The sequence below is a fragment of the Pinus tabuliformis genome, chromosome 1_1 (assembly GCF_031772625.1).
Source record: "Pinus tabuliformis cultivar Carrire ecotype Pingquan chromosome 1_1, CPIR1, whole genome shotgun sequence".
NCBI classification, from domain to species: domain Eukaryota; kingdom Viridiplantae; phylum Streptophyta; class Pinopsida; order Pinales; family Pinaceae; genus Pinus; species Pinus tabuliformis.
In genome coordinates, this window is record NC_142297.1 from 62,976,724 (window position 1) to 62,990,556 (window position 13,833).

The 13,833-nt window shown below is 35.3% G+C and overlaps 1 protein-coding gene and 1 pseudogene across 1 annotated transcript; both read right to left on the reverse strand.

The window, feature by feature from the left end:
• Positions 1-307: 307 nt before the first annotated feature.
• Positions 308-4,442, reverse strand: LOC149211572 (disease resistance protein RPV1-like). The gene is made up of 4 exons (XM_089390461.1): positions 3,713-4,442; positions 2,548-3,598; positions 2,165-2,455; positions 308-1,800 (listed from the first exon to the last, which is right to left on the reverse strand). Exons 1-4 carry the CDS (start codon positions 4,240-4,242, stop codon positions 382-384), a joined length of 3,291 nt encoding a protein of 1,096 aa, XP_089246587.1. The 5' UTR covers positions 4,243-4,442; the 3' UTR covers positions 308-381.
• An 8,048-nt stretch (positions 4,443-12,490) lies between these two features.
• LOC149211573 (universal stress protein PHOS32 pseudogene) lies at positions 12,491-13,361 on the reverse strand (annotated as a pseudogene).
• Positions 13,362-13,833: the final 472 nt, after the last annotated feature.

Genomic DNA, 13,833 nt, shown 5'->3' on the forward strand with positions numbered 1-13,833 from the left:
ATTAAATTGAATCAATTTAAATAATTGTTTAATTATTTATATTATTAAAAATTTACTTTTAAATCATTTATAAATACAGACTTTTTACCTTAATGCTTTCTTATCTTTAAACAAAAAAAAATTATAAAATTCTTAAACATTCAGAGAGATCCAATTTATTTATATTTATATAAATAAATAACTTACTATTCTGATAAATATGAGAATGGTGATGACTTTAACTAGTGATTTACCAACTTTTTAATCCATCAGCCAAAAGAAACACAAACTTTAGTTCAAACTAACTATTTAAATGCAAAACTTGGCCGAGAAAACAACCAAAAGATCACTATATCTATATCATTATGTCAAGAAAAGACTGTAGTGCTTAAATTATCCTTTTCATAGAACCAGGCCTTCTTTCAATTGTTGGTGAAGTTGCTCCAATGCTCCCTCACCCCAATGCAATTTGGGGCACTCACGGATGTTAAGCTCCTGTAATGCTCTACAATATTCCACACCTTCAAGCTCTTCTAACACTTTGCAATTAGAAACCTCTGCTGTGCGAAGCTTTGTCAACTGTGCATTAAACCCCCATATCCTCTTTAACTTCCGACATGAAAAAACAACCAATTTCTCCAAAGACAACAGTGTTTCAAAACCTAACAACTCTTCCAGCCCGTGGCATAAAGAAATCTTTAGTTTTTGAAGTTTTGCAAGACCACACAACCCTTCTACTTGCCTCAAATTATCACAGCCTGTCAATTCCACTTTGATCAGTGCATTAGGTAATGCTCCAACCTCCACCAGAGCATCACACCAGAGGACTCTGAGATGCCCCAAGTTGGGGCAAACACTTTTATCAAAAGATAATTCCGATATCTCTGGTAATTCCCACAATTGCAAGTAGTGGAGCAGAGGCATGCACTCATCAATGGAAGAATCAACCCTGCTTTCTTTTTCTCCATCTCTCTTAAATGGCAGTTCGCTTAGTGCACATTGATTTATTCTCAACACAATCAACTGACTCAACAGTCCAACAGAGGACGGCAAACATTTTAATTCCCAGCACTCTGAGAGCAATAATTCCTTCAAGTTACTTAAATAACCCAGCGAAGGCGGCAGCGCACACAACGAAAGGCTTCCTAAATGTAGAGCCTCCAAATCTCTTAGATTTCCAATTGCACTTGGCAATTCTTTTAAACCTGTACCCGTCATATATAATTGTTCAAGGGACCTCTGATGTGCCACTTGCAGGGGTAACACTTCAATTTTCCCACAATAGTGGAGATTTATGTACTCCAACGTGATTATATTTCCAAGCGATTCGCTTGAGATGGTTAAATTGCTGCATCTGTGCAAATCCAGAAACTTGAGCTTAATTAAATTCCCGAAGGAATTTGGAAGTCGCTCCAAATCCATACACCTTGACATTTCGATGTGTTGAAGACTGGTTAAATTCCCGAAGGAATTTGGAATAATCTTCAAATTGAAGCAGTATGAGATATTGATGTGTTGGAGATTGGTCAAGTTACCAAAGGAATCTGGCAGCCTCTCCAGATCGTGGAACCGATACAGTTCGATGTGTTGGAGGTTGCTTAAATTACCAAAGCACTCCGGTAGTGACTTTATTCCATGAAACTCCCTTAGAACCAAGGCCTTCAACGATCGCAGCTGACAAAATTCTTCTGGCAATTCTTTAAGATTCTCATTTCCACGGTAATCGAGAAAAATCTGTTCAAGGTGCTTAAGCCTTCCTATGGACTTCGGAAAGTTGCAGAGGGGAGCATCAATCTCCAACTCTCGCAACTGGAAAGGTGTCTGCAAAATGTTCATGTGCGTCAATTATAAGATATAAATATCTGTATAGGGTTAGAAATATGAGAAAGAGTAATTACAAAAAATACAACAAAAAAAAATACATTGTTTATTGATCACAATAATTATATATATATATATATACAGACATAAATTTCTGACTTCCCAGATTTAAAAATCATAACTACAATTTATATATAAAAGACAACTTCAACTTAGAAACTCTCAATAATAACCCACTGAAACACTACTTTAACTTCCATTTCAATTGGATCACAAAATCTCATAAATCGTTCGTTTTGAACCACAGAATTCGTTCATTTGCAGTATTGATGGTGAATAAATTCAGATAATAGTTCTAATTTACCTGCGATTCCCCTTCCCACAATGTTTCCAAAACTCTCCCTCGCATTTGTAAAACCCTTAAATTTTGCAATGGAATCCAGGAAGGCAGGGAAGTGCAGGGGCAGTCGTCCCACCGAAGCCATATGATCTCTGGTGACCGCGCCCTCATCATAATGTTTTCCAAGAGACCATAATCAGTGTTACGTAATTGCAACATACGACGCTGCAAACCCAAGTATTCATCATCAACTCTATCAGGTAGAACCATCTTAACCATATTGATTCCCCGAAGTCTCCGCAGTTCGGTTATTTCCTGTTCGGATTTGAACAGAGATGAAGAATTACAAAAATGTACACAGATTTCTATTTAATATATTAAAAAGTTTTGAATGATTGGGCACTTACAGAGGATTGCTGCAACTGCGTCTGCCAGATATGCATTCCCAAATCTCGAAGATGATCATGCATATATATATAATTTGTGAAAACTTCTACCAGACATCTATTCTGTAGATTTTGAAGCCCCAGCCTACCCTTCCAGCCCGATCCATCCCAGATTCTGATGGCCGTATCCCTGTTTCTTCCTACCACGAAACAGGCAATGTCTAGAAATATCTGCTTTTCCTCTGTATCAAGGGCGTCATAACTAATTTTCAGTGTTTTCTGTATCTCATTGGGAAGTATGCTTTGAAGTTTATCCAATTGGTCTTCCCAGTATGTTTTGTTAGTTTTCCCATGAAGAAGTGCCCCAAACACTTTCAGAGACAAGGGCAATCCATCGCATACTATTAAAAACTTAAGAACTAAAGATTCAAATCCTGGGACTGGATAGTCCTGGTTGAAGGCATGGGAGCAGAAAAGCTCCAAGGACCGGACTATATCAAGGCCAGTTAACTTGTAAATTGATGATTCTTGGACTCCTGAGCTCATGAGAACATCTTTATTTCGAGATGTAATCAAAATTAAACTATCTGACGGGACAACAGTAAGATCTGGCAAAAGTGCATCCACTTGATTCACATGATCAACGTCGTCTAAAATTATTAAGGCTTGACAAAATGAGAGACACTCCTTCAGCCTCTCTATGCCTTCATCCACACTGTCTATTGACTGATCTGATCCAGTTAAACTCTTAAGAAGTTTACTTTGCAATTTCTCTAACATCAGAGAGCTCTGTGCATTTTCTCTAACATCAGAGAGAAAGCATGATTTGTTGTATTGTGAACTTTTCCTATTGAAAAGTTCTTTGGCTAGGGTTGTCTTCCCTATTCCACCCAGCCCAACAATACCATAGACTGGAGGTTTTCCAGGTTGCTGTTCCTGCATTAAAATTCCATTTTCAAAATCTTCCATCTTTTCACCCAAACCCGTAGGATATTTGGCTACATGAAGGGGTCTTTTTTTCACTTTTTTCAACACCTGTTCAACTACCCGATCTAGCAACTCCCCTTCGTCGCTGTTGATATACAGGAAAAATAAATAGAACTAGTAAGAAACAAACTTCTATGTACATTTATACAACATAAAGTAATACAATACCCAGAGAAGAGGTTGGCTTCTAAGATCTTACCCGTTACATGCCTCCTGGAGATCGAAGCCGCTTATGTCTGCAACACTAGAAAGTGCACTTCTCCATTTTTCAATTGTGGCGGGATCATATCGCGACTTTTTTTTACGAGTTTCAGGGTCATATGTCTTCTTCTTTTCCAGTTTCTGTATGTCTTGAGCGTACTTTCCATCTTTGCCCCTTGTCCACCGAAGTTCTGCAGGTTTTACATGGTAGAACACGGGAATAATGGTTGCCCCGGATTCCAACATGAGGAGCAGTTCATCGAGACACCACCTCGACTCTGCATATCCAGGGGAAAATATCGCCACATGGACGGAGGCATTTCTAATAGCACCCACTATTTGATCTGTTAAACTGTTCCCCTGTTGCAGCTCCTGCTGATCCAGAAAGACCCTCAGTCCATGTGAAATAAGCCGACGGTAGAGATAACTGGCGAAGGTTTTCTTGACATCAGGACCGCGGTGATTTAGAAAGACATGGTAATAGTAGTTGTTGTTGGGATTAGCAGAGGTGGAGGATGATGCAGACATTGCCAAAAGAAGATTGAAATATATATAGATGGAGCTGAACGAAGGATTACAGATGCTATGCACGCAAATTGCTAATAAGAAGTCTATTTAAGAGATCGAAGAAAATTTGTGAGTGAACTACTCTGAAAACTTGAGCGGATTTGCAGAGATAAATATATAGACATTCAACAAAACCCTCGTTTATGTTCGCTGACACGCCCTCGTTCTCGTTCTGCCTCCTCTGTCTATAATTCCCGCCGCCCTTCTTCTTTTCTTTACTGAAAGTATAGGGGCCGTAAACCGCGTCTGAGGTATCTCTGTGCATCGGGCCCATGGGGTCAATACACAATCATGATGCCCTGCTTTACCGTTCACAACTCGGAATAATCGACTTTTTTCCGACAAAATCCTGCTGAAAAGCAAAATGGATCGATGTGCCCGTCTACGATGGAATTATTTGCCCGTCATGGGTGATTTGCCCGTCAAATACAGGGAAGAAAATTTCAAAACAGTGGAGTTTTTTTGGTTTGAAATTGTGAATATTGATGAGAGGTGCGAAAACTCTCAAATTTAATCATTATCTCTATTTTGAAATTCTAACTTACGACTTTTTTAACTCTCTTATTTTAATTTTTAATTACATTTTTTTCTCTTCGTTTTTCGTTTTTTCTTTTAGTTAAAAATGTAGAAAAACATAAATCGGAATTACAACCATTCTTCTTCTGCAGTAAATGGAATTTTTAATTTACAATTAATGTGTTACGGAAGGGATGGCAATTACGATGTCACCGAGGTTTTGTTGCAACCGCTGAACTTATGTGAATTGCAGAATTGAGCATCCGATTGGTATAAAGTGAATGAGTAACTTTACTCCATGGTTATTGAATGTCTGGAATTTGTAATCCATTAACTTTACTTTATGCCCATTAAATGTTTGGAATCAAGATGAAATACACGTTTTAACCAATCAATGAAAAAACCCATTGATTTGATATAAAATTATAAAAAAAATATAAATATAAAATTATTGATATTTTAAAATTAAAATAATAAATAGGCTAAAATGTTAGAAAGAAAAAAAACACAAATTATTTTAGAATAAAAATGTATCGAGTTAAAAAGCCAAACATTTTACACTCACGTCGGTGATGTTATTTTCGAAAAACACAGCAGTTTGGAAATTTCTTATGTAAATTATAATTATAATTAATTTGTTTTGTGTTCCACGTATATTGTCTGTGAATGGTCACACTTCTTGAACACCCCACCTGGCTTTGCTTTTTCTCGGAAAATTCTTCTATAAATTATAATTAATATTAATTTGTTTTGTGTTCCATGTATATTTTCTGTGAATGGTCACACTTCTGAAACACCCCCACATGCTTTGCCTTTTTCCTTTCAATTTCTCGATCTGCGAAGACGATGAAACACCTGCTGTTGATTGGACAACACTGGAGGGACGTGTTGCTTTAGTTATTATGCACCAGTTGTAAAGTGCACTATATGCTTGGGTAAATTTGATTCGAACAGACCTAGATACTTTTCTGAAGTGTGGACAATTTTTTTCCAATTTAATTTTAATATTTATTGATCCTTTTTAGAAATTTATAACACACATATTAAGGGTTTTGAGATTGGTAGATAGGTTGCACATCTAAATTGTATTTTCTACAATTTTAGATTTATTTTCTCCCATATATATTAATTAGTAAAATTATAATTTTATATATATATATATATAATTAGTGTTAATTTTTTATTTTTATATGTTAATTGGGTTTATTGGTATATATCAATGATTTGTATTAAAATTTTTGTGATATTTTCGTTTTGTGTAGATGGAAGGATTAGTTTACTAAAGTTGATTACGGTAAATATGTTTAGTGTAGGAATTTACAGGGTAAGTTCCTCAGACAGAACACCAAAGGACACCACTCACAAACAGATCACAGATCAATACACCAGTACTTTTGACGTGGTTAAAACCCTTAAAGAGCAAAACAGTCCATGGCTTGAGGACGTGGTTAAAACCCTCAAAGAGGGAAACAGTCCACGGCCTGAGCCAACACTGCTACTTCAGGCAATTTATTAATAAAATAATGAAAATTTACATAAGCTTCTCTCATGAAAGGTTAAACTAAAAATGACCCTCCATGCTCTTTAAATAGAGATCATGGACCAATCGGGTGTTAAGCCACGTATCAAGTGTGGGTAATACCTAGGAGAGAATGAACCGTCGGATCACTACATATCGTGACCGTCGGATTGTAAGTTACAAATGTACATAGTAAAGAAACACACTTTACCTAACTCTATACTAAACCAAGTTATACTTAACTATTTCCTATGTGTCGGAATATCCTAACATCCCCCCTTAAGAATAAGTATAACTTGGTCTAGTATAGTGTAACTAGGTTGCGATGGTCAACATATAGTTGACAATGGATGATATATATATATATATATATATAATTTGTTATTTTCTATTTTTTATATGTTAATTGGGTTTATTATTTAGATCAATTATTTGTGTTAATATTTTTGTGATATTTTCATTTTTTGTAGATGGGTAGGATTAGTCTACGAAAGTTGATTATGGCTAAATATGCTTGTAGCTTACCATGGTCAACATATAGTTGATAGTGGATGACCTTGATTTTTCACCATTATTTATAATTGACTATGATATATTAAGATTAACTATGGGTAAAACTGATTTGACCAATATAATCATAGTTGACCATAAATTTTCATAATTGGTTATTAATGATGGTAAACCATTATTAATTATAATTAACCATAATAATTATAATTAAATATAATTCGTTATAATTAACTAAAATTAACCATAATTAACTATAATTAATTTGATGATGATGATGATGATGGTTAATGTCCATTAAGACCAAACTTTGGTCTATCGGACCTAAAGAAACTAATTATTTAGTTTGATTTAAGATTTTATTCCTATGCTCAAAAAACTTGGAGAGAAGCCTCCCGGGCTCACTATAATTTTGACATTGTAAAAGGCCAGGAAGGTCAGTATTGCAACAAATATTATGAAACTGATATCTAATGTGGTTGTACGCGGGGCACTCTAAGAGGAAGTGATTTTCATCCTCGATGTTCATATTCTCACAAAGATGGTAGATCCTTTCCATCCATGGTGTTTTAGGAACTGTCCAATGACCTGTTTCACTATGGAGCTCATGAGAGTTTGTTCTAATCTTGGCTATATTAATTTTCTTCTTTGAGCTAGTTAAAACAGAGAGATACTTTTGATCTTCTAGGGTGGGGTTGATGACCTCCTTATAATATCTTAATTTTCTTTTAACTGATAAATCTTTCTCACACTGCATTTTTTCTTTGAACTTAGAAGTAACAGTACTTTTAATGTTATTAATGTTTTGCAATGCAAAATTCTCGTCGATCTCAGTGGTTTAACCAGGCCTTGGTGTCTTTATACCAACCTCATTTGAGCCTTAGGTGGTTTTTATAATCAACTATAAAAGCCAAAATCAACTATCACTAATTTTAATACATAATACTATATTTTAAATATAAATTTACATATAGAAAAGCTACAGATCTAAGGATGTATTTTCCAAAAATATACAAGTGGCACACCCAAAATATACTTTGGCGTTGTAATTCTTAATATACAAGATGGATTCTCCTTTAATTTCTTTTCAAGATTACTTGATCTCACCACCTTTATCAGATTCTCCTTAACTAGATGGGCAATGTACGGTAATTTCACTTGCAATACTTACAACGGAGCAAGTGTAGTAAATTATTAATTTTCTCGCATGGTTTGTGTGAGAAAATGGAAGAAGTTTTGATTAGAGATTAAAATTAGATCACAAGACAATTTATTTAAGTTTCTCCTGAACTAGAAAAAAACAATTAGAGTAAAAAATTCAGCATGTCCAACAAAATCTCCAACAAGGACAAATTATTTTGACTTCAGAAAATTGTAATACCTTCAAAATGATGCTAGAGAGGCTCTTCGAGAAGGAGAAAATCACAATTCAAGGCCTTCATAGTCATGAATTAACTCATTTAATTCAATGCGCACTTACAGAGTGCAAAAGAGCAAAATTAAGAAGTCTAAAACAAATTTCTTTTCGACTAATGCTTGGTTTGACAAGGAATGAAAAAAGGTAAGGAGAATGTGGAAAGACTCAAATAAGGATAACATAAATCTCAAAGCTTACAAGCAGTTATTAAGCAAGAAAAAGGTTGATTTCCCGGTTTCAAGGAGGGAAGAACTAATCTTCCTTGGGAAAAATAATCCCAAATTATTTTGGAAGGAGGTCCAACTAAGAAAGATATGAACTGGAAATAGTATTACAACTTCTAAATTGTTTGACTATGCAAGACAACTCTATGAGCAGGATCCCAAGGTTGACCCTTCCCCTTGGTCAACACTGATACTGAACTCTTCACGATGCAAGAGGTAGAGATGGGTATCAAGAAGTTGGGTGTTGGAAAAGAAAAAGACTTAGTTGAACTTCAAGAAGAATATCTAAAGTGGAGCTCAAAGATCCTTGCACCTCACATTACAAAAACTTTCAACGACATCATACGACAGGTGCTCCCCACAGATTGTACAACTAGTCTGGCAATACCTCTTTTCAAGAGCGGTGACGTCAATAATCCCTCCAATTATAGGTACATCATGATAAACCCTTTATTTGCAAAGCTCTTTGGAAGCATGCTAGAAAATAAAATTAACAAGTATGCAGAAGAAAGAGATAAGCCTACCAAAGGGAAAGCAGGTTTTTGACCTAAACATTCCACAGTTGATCATTGTATAACTTTAAGGCACATCATTGAAAAAGTTTGGGAGAAAATGAAGAAGTCTTTTGTTGCTTTGTTGATTTCATAAAAGCATTTGACAAGGTTCCTAGGGATAATCTTTGGCACATAATGGAGGAACTTAGGGTTCCTAAACATTTGATAGCAGTTGTGCATAGGCTGTATGAAGAGGTGAAAGTCAAAATTAGAACTTCAGTAGGAATTTCTGAAAGTTTTAGAAGTGATATCAGGGTCAAGCAAGGTTGCCCACTGTCTACTACCCTTTTTGGTTTATATATCGATAAGCTTGAGGAGTGGTTAAATTTGCAAGGGGGTGATGGTATCTATTTGTGTAAGTTTGTTATAAGGCTGCTTTTGTATGTAGATGATCTTATTTTGATTGCTAAATTGGCTCTTGGTTTGCAAGAGAACTTACTATCCCTTGAGCATTTTTGTAGAAGTGTGGGGATGAAGTCAATATCAACAAAACGAAAGTAGTGGTTTTCTCTAAAAAAAGAAAACATAACCAACATAAGTTCTACAAACAAAAATCTAAGTTGGGATGGTTGTAGAAAGAAAAGAACTTTGGGGGGTTGGAAATCATTTTATGCTTTCCAAAATAGGTGTACAGAGACAGAGTTATGGGACTGAAAATTTACCACTCAAACTCTTTCAACTTCTTGCGAATTTGGTGATTCTCTATGGTTGTGAACTATGGGCCAACAGTACATCCGACATGTAGTGGAGACAAATTGAGAAAATTCAGAAGCATTTGATTACAAACAAATTCAAGATTAAAAGTGTTGTTCCTTATGCTGCCTTGTCAAGTGGAACAAGGGTTTTTCCTATTGAAGCAATTTCTATGGTGCAAGTCATAAAGTATTTAAAAAAAAAAATGAGCAAATGGAAGAGAATAGATGGCCTAAGGCTATCTTTAATGATAGATTCTGCAAAAAAAAAAAAATGGATGCAACAAAATAACAAATGGTTTAGTAAATGGGGTATTTGTTTGAGCATGTGTCCCATAAACAACAAAGAGATAAAATCTTTTGTTATGGATAAGTTTCACACTCTTGGAATAAGGAGCTAGGAAGAAAGAAAAATTATTATATTGAAGTGTTTAATCCCACTCATAGTCATCAACCAAATGCACACATAGAGGCAAATATCTCTTGGAGAGCCAAAATTCTTATTGCTCATTTAAGGACTAATTCTCAAAAACTCCGTTGTGAAATAGGGTGCTGGAAAGACCAAAAGAAGTGTGGGAGGAAAGAGTATGCATTTTTTGTTCTTCTGGAAAAGTGGAAACAGAAAAGCATTTCATTTTAGAATGTGAGTGTAACATACCCCGGTAACCTCACATGTAAAAGCAGGGAGTTAGAATTTGTTTATACAAATTACCGGAAGTAATTATCCAAATCACAACTCCACATTCCTTATTAACCATTAGATATAATTTTCATTAGTACATAAAGTGAATTGCAATAGAGGGCAGTAAGTTGCATACCATTAACAACCACTACTGTAGTAATAACATAAACTGTCTCATGAACCTTGCATCTATTCATGATTTCCTTAACCATATTAATTAATCACTTTCTTGGACATTATGATTATCACATCAAATAAAGAATCATCATCATCAAGGATTCAACATCATCCAACTGAAACAATAAGCAATCACATCATTGAACATTGAAATACCCTGGAAAACCTGTAGGTGAAAACCAGAAAATGTTTAATCTTCTTATTAAACGCTCGTGAGGGTTTTCACCCCTCACTCAATGGCTTATAAGGAATTCCATCCCTTAACCATTGCTATAAAATTATTACAATGAATTATCATTAGGTTGTCACAAAACTAGCTAAAAGCTAATACATTTTCCATGAAACCCTTTACTTACATATCGCCACATGCAACATTCCTTGTGGCATGATTGTTCCAGCAATGTACGATCCTGCAACTCACACTCATCTGCATGGACCATTAATCCTTTTCCTGCCACAACGTTAAATATAATCTATGCCTTGCGCAAGTAATCCAACTTTACCTGCCCATGTTGTCATTATCAACATTGACATCATGATTACATTTATAAATAATCATCTAACTAGCATTTCCCTTCGCATAAGCACATATTCTTAGAGGTAAAAACACTAAGGCATTCCTTTGAAGGGACTAACTAAAACATCAATTATAATCTTCTTACACGAAAATTTACATAAACTTTATCAAAAGATCTAGTCCTTTAGCTTTTACTCTTGATGCATGCAAATATATAAAGCAATCTCACACAACCTGTAGTCTTTTCCTGCATGCGAATATATATCCTTTCTATTGAAAGCTAACACAAATCTCGTGTGCATACACATCTCATTCAACAAGAAACTAAAATAATAGTTATGTTAGCATGAAAGTAATCACATATCATTTTCCTAAAGAAAATGACTCAATAGTTTTTCAATCCATACAAAGAATATATCTCTATAACACATTGACTATACTTTGTGCATCCAATAGCTTATCATAATAGCCCTTCTATTCCCTTCTCTGGAATTCTACCATCATTTCATGCAACAGCTACATACTTCTTTATTAAAGGAGGTCATTATAACCCCATTTCTCTATCTTCCTATGAGTAAGTTTCTCATGCTTCCCTTTCAAGAAAATATTATAGATACCCATCTTTATGCTTAAAAATCAAGAAACAATAACAAGGTTAACTTACCCTTTTATGCACCAGAATCAAGAAAACAACCCAACTCATCTAGCAAGACAATCTTTTCAAGAGATTAATATTTTCAAGAAAGTTAACATCGATTATTATTTCCAAGAAAGTCAACATAATACTTTCTCTACGTACACCCAAAACCATATTTTCAACGTCACAATAGCTACCCTTATGCAAAATGTGTTTTTCCTAACACAATTACTTTTACTTCATTGCACATAATCTTTTTATGAAACAAGTATGGGTTCTAGTCCTTTTATGAACACTATTCATATGTGTCTTTTAAGGAAATAATATCTATTTTTGTTTTCAAGAGATCTACCATAAAGTCATTATTTTCATGCATGAAGAATGCACTCTTTTTCTAAAAAGTAACTATATTTATGTGTATATAAAACATATGTTTTCTTCAAGAAAGTTAGTATGATTATCTATGTGCCTAGAAGCACATCATTAGCAGTTTATATCATGCATGCAATGCATAACTATTTCACAAGAACTTCGAAATTAGCTAGCATCCCATTGTAATAAAGCATGTATCCCTTTTCAATAAAATCCAACTTAACTACTATTTCTTTTATATGCATTCTCTTTTCCATAAATGCAATAACTATTATTTTAATATGGGTTAACCTTACCCAAAATAGCTATTTCTATGTCAAAATAAACATACATTCATTTCAAATACTAACACAAACTCCTATATTTTCCAAGATTTGGCATAGATACTTATCTCTTCAGTGGCTCACTCCATGCTTCCACTGCATGCTTCCATCAAAATAATAAAACAATGTGCGGCAAACGTGCTCATCGTCTGGATATCTGACAACTACAACGGGGCAAATGCAGTGGTGTACATAGTAATCGCTGACGCTACCAAAGCGGCCCTTGTAGGTCTGCTTGGAGGCCCCCAAAACCCCAACTTCCCATGATAACGGCACTGAGGCCAAGCCTCTCTTTCACATTGGGGTCTTTCACGATGTGGATCTTAAAGGGTATGTGAGCATCGACCAGAGGCTGGGCAAGGGCGGAGGCCTTAGTCGATGTGAAGGCATCAAAATCTTCCTCAAGCTTCCGCTAGGACTCCTCATCATTGTTGTCCTCGACAGATATATTGATAGAACCCTAATCGGCCCCGTACAGAATGCTGGTCAGCCTAACATGGAGAAGGATCACGTTATTGCCCGAGCGGAGGTAATTAACCACGGCCCATTTCACTGCAAAGGCACTCTCGTCACTCAGATTCACTGCTATTGCGATCTTTCGATGAGCGCCCTGCTCATGATGTTCAAACCCAGAATCTGTCACTTATTTTACTCGACGGTGGTCACTTTCACATCATAGCGGTTTTGATTCCACCGCTCCACAATAATATATGGCTCCCTATCATAATCAATGGCGGCTATTAAGATGTAACCACCACTCCTTGCAACTCGTTGTTCATATGACGGTTCCCTCCTTTCTTGATCTCGTCCTTATCAAGAATTAGTTGTAACTGATTCGTAAGTTTTCAAATTACTATATCTCAACTAATTAATTTTACACTCAGTTATTTTAGGGATGTTACATACTCCCCCACTTAACAAGAACACCGTCCTTGGTGTTCATCTCTCGTTGGAACCTTAGATTTTACTCATGATATAACCATCTAAACCACACAAAATGTGATCCTTCCTCTTTTAAAATCAAAGATTTCATTCCAAGAAATGACAAAAAACAAAATAATAATGATATAATCATAAGAAAGATCAATAGTCATAAGCATTCATAACTGCAAAAATATGCAAGTTCTAATTGCCACCACTTGGCCCTTATTCAAATTCAAAAACCAAACTCTATATCAACTTACCATTACTTACCATCTACTCTTGAAAATCATGAGCACTTTCACGTAAGCATTTTAATAGTGGTTGGACAACCCATCAACCCTCCATGGTAAGTAATCCTGTAATGTTTGACAAACAAATTCAATCGCATTAGTCACAATATTCTGAGTCAAATGAAATACTTTTAACTATCCATCAATCGTGCAATGTTAGATGATATTTAATTCACAGTACTTTTACAAGTACTTAAGAGC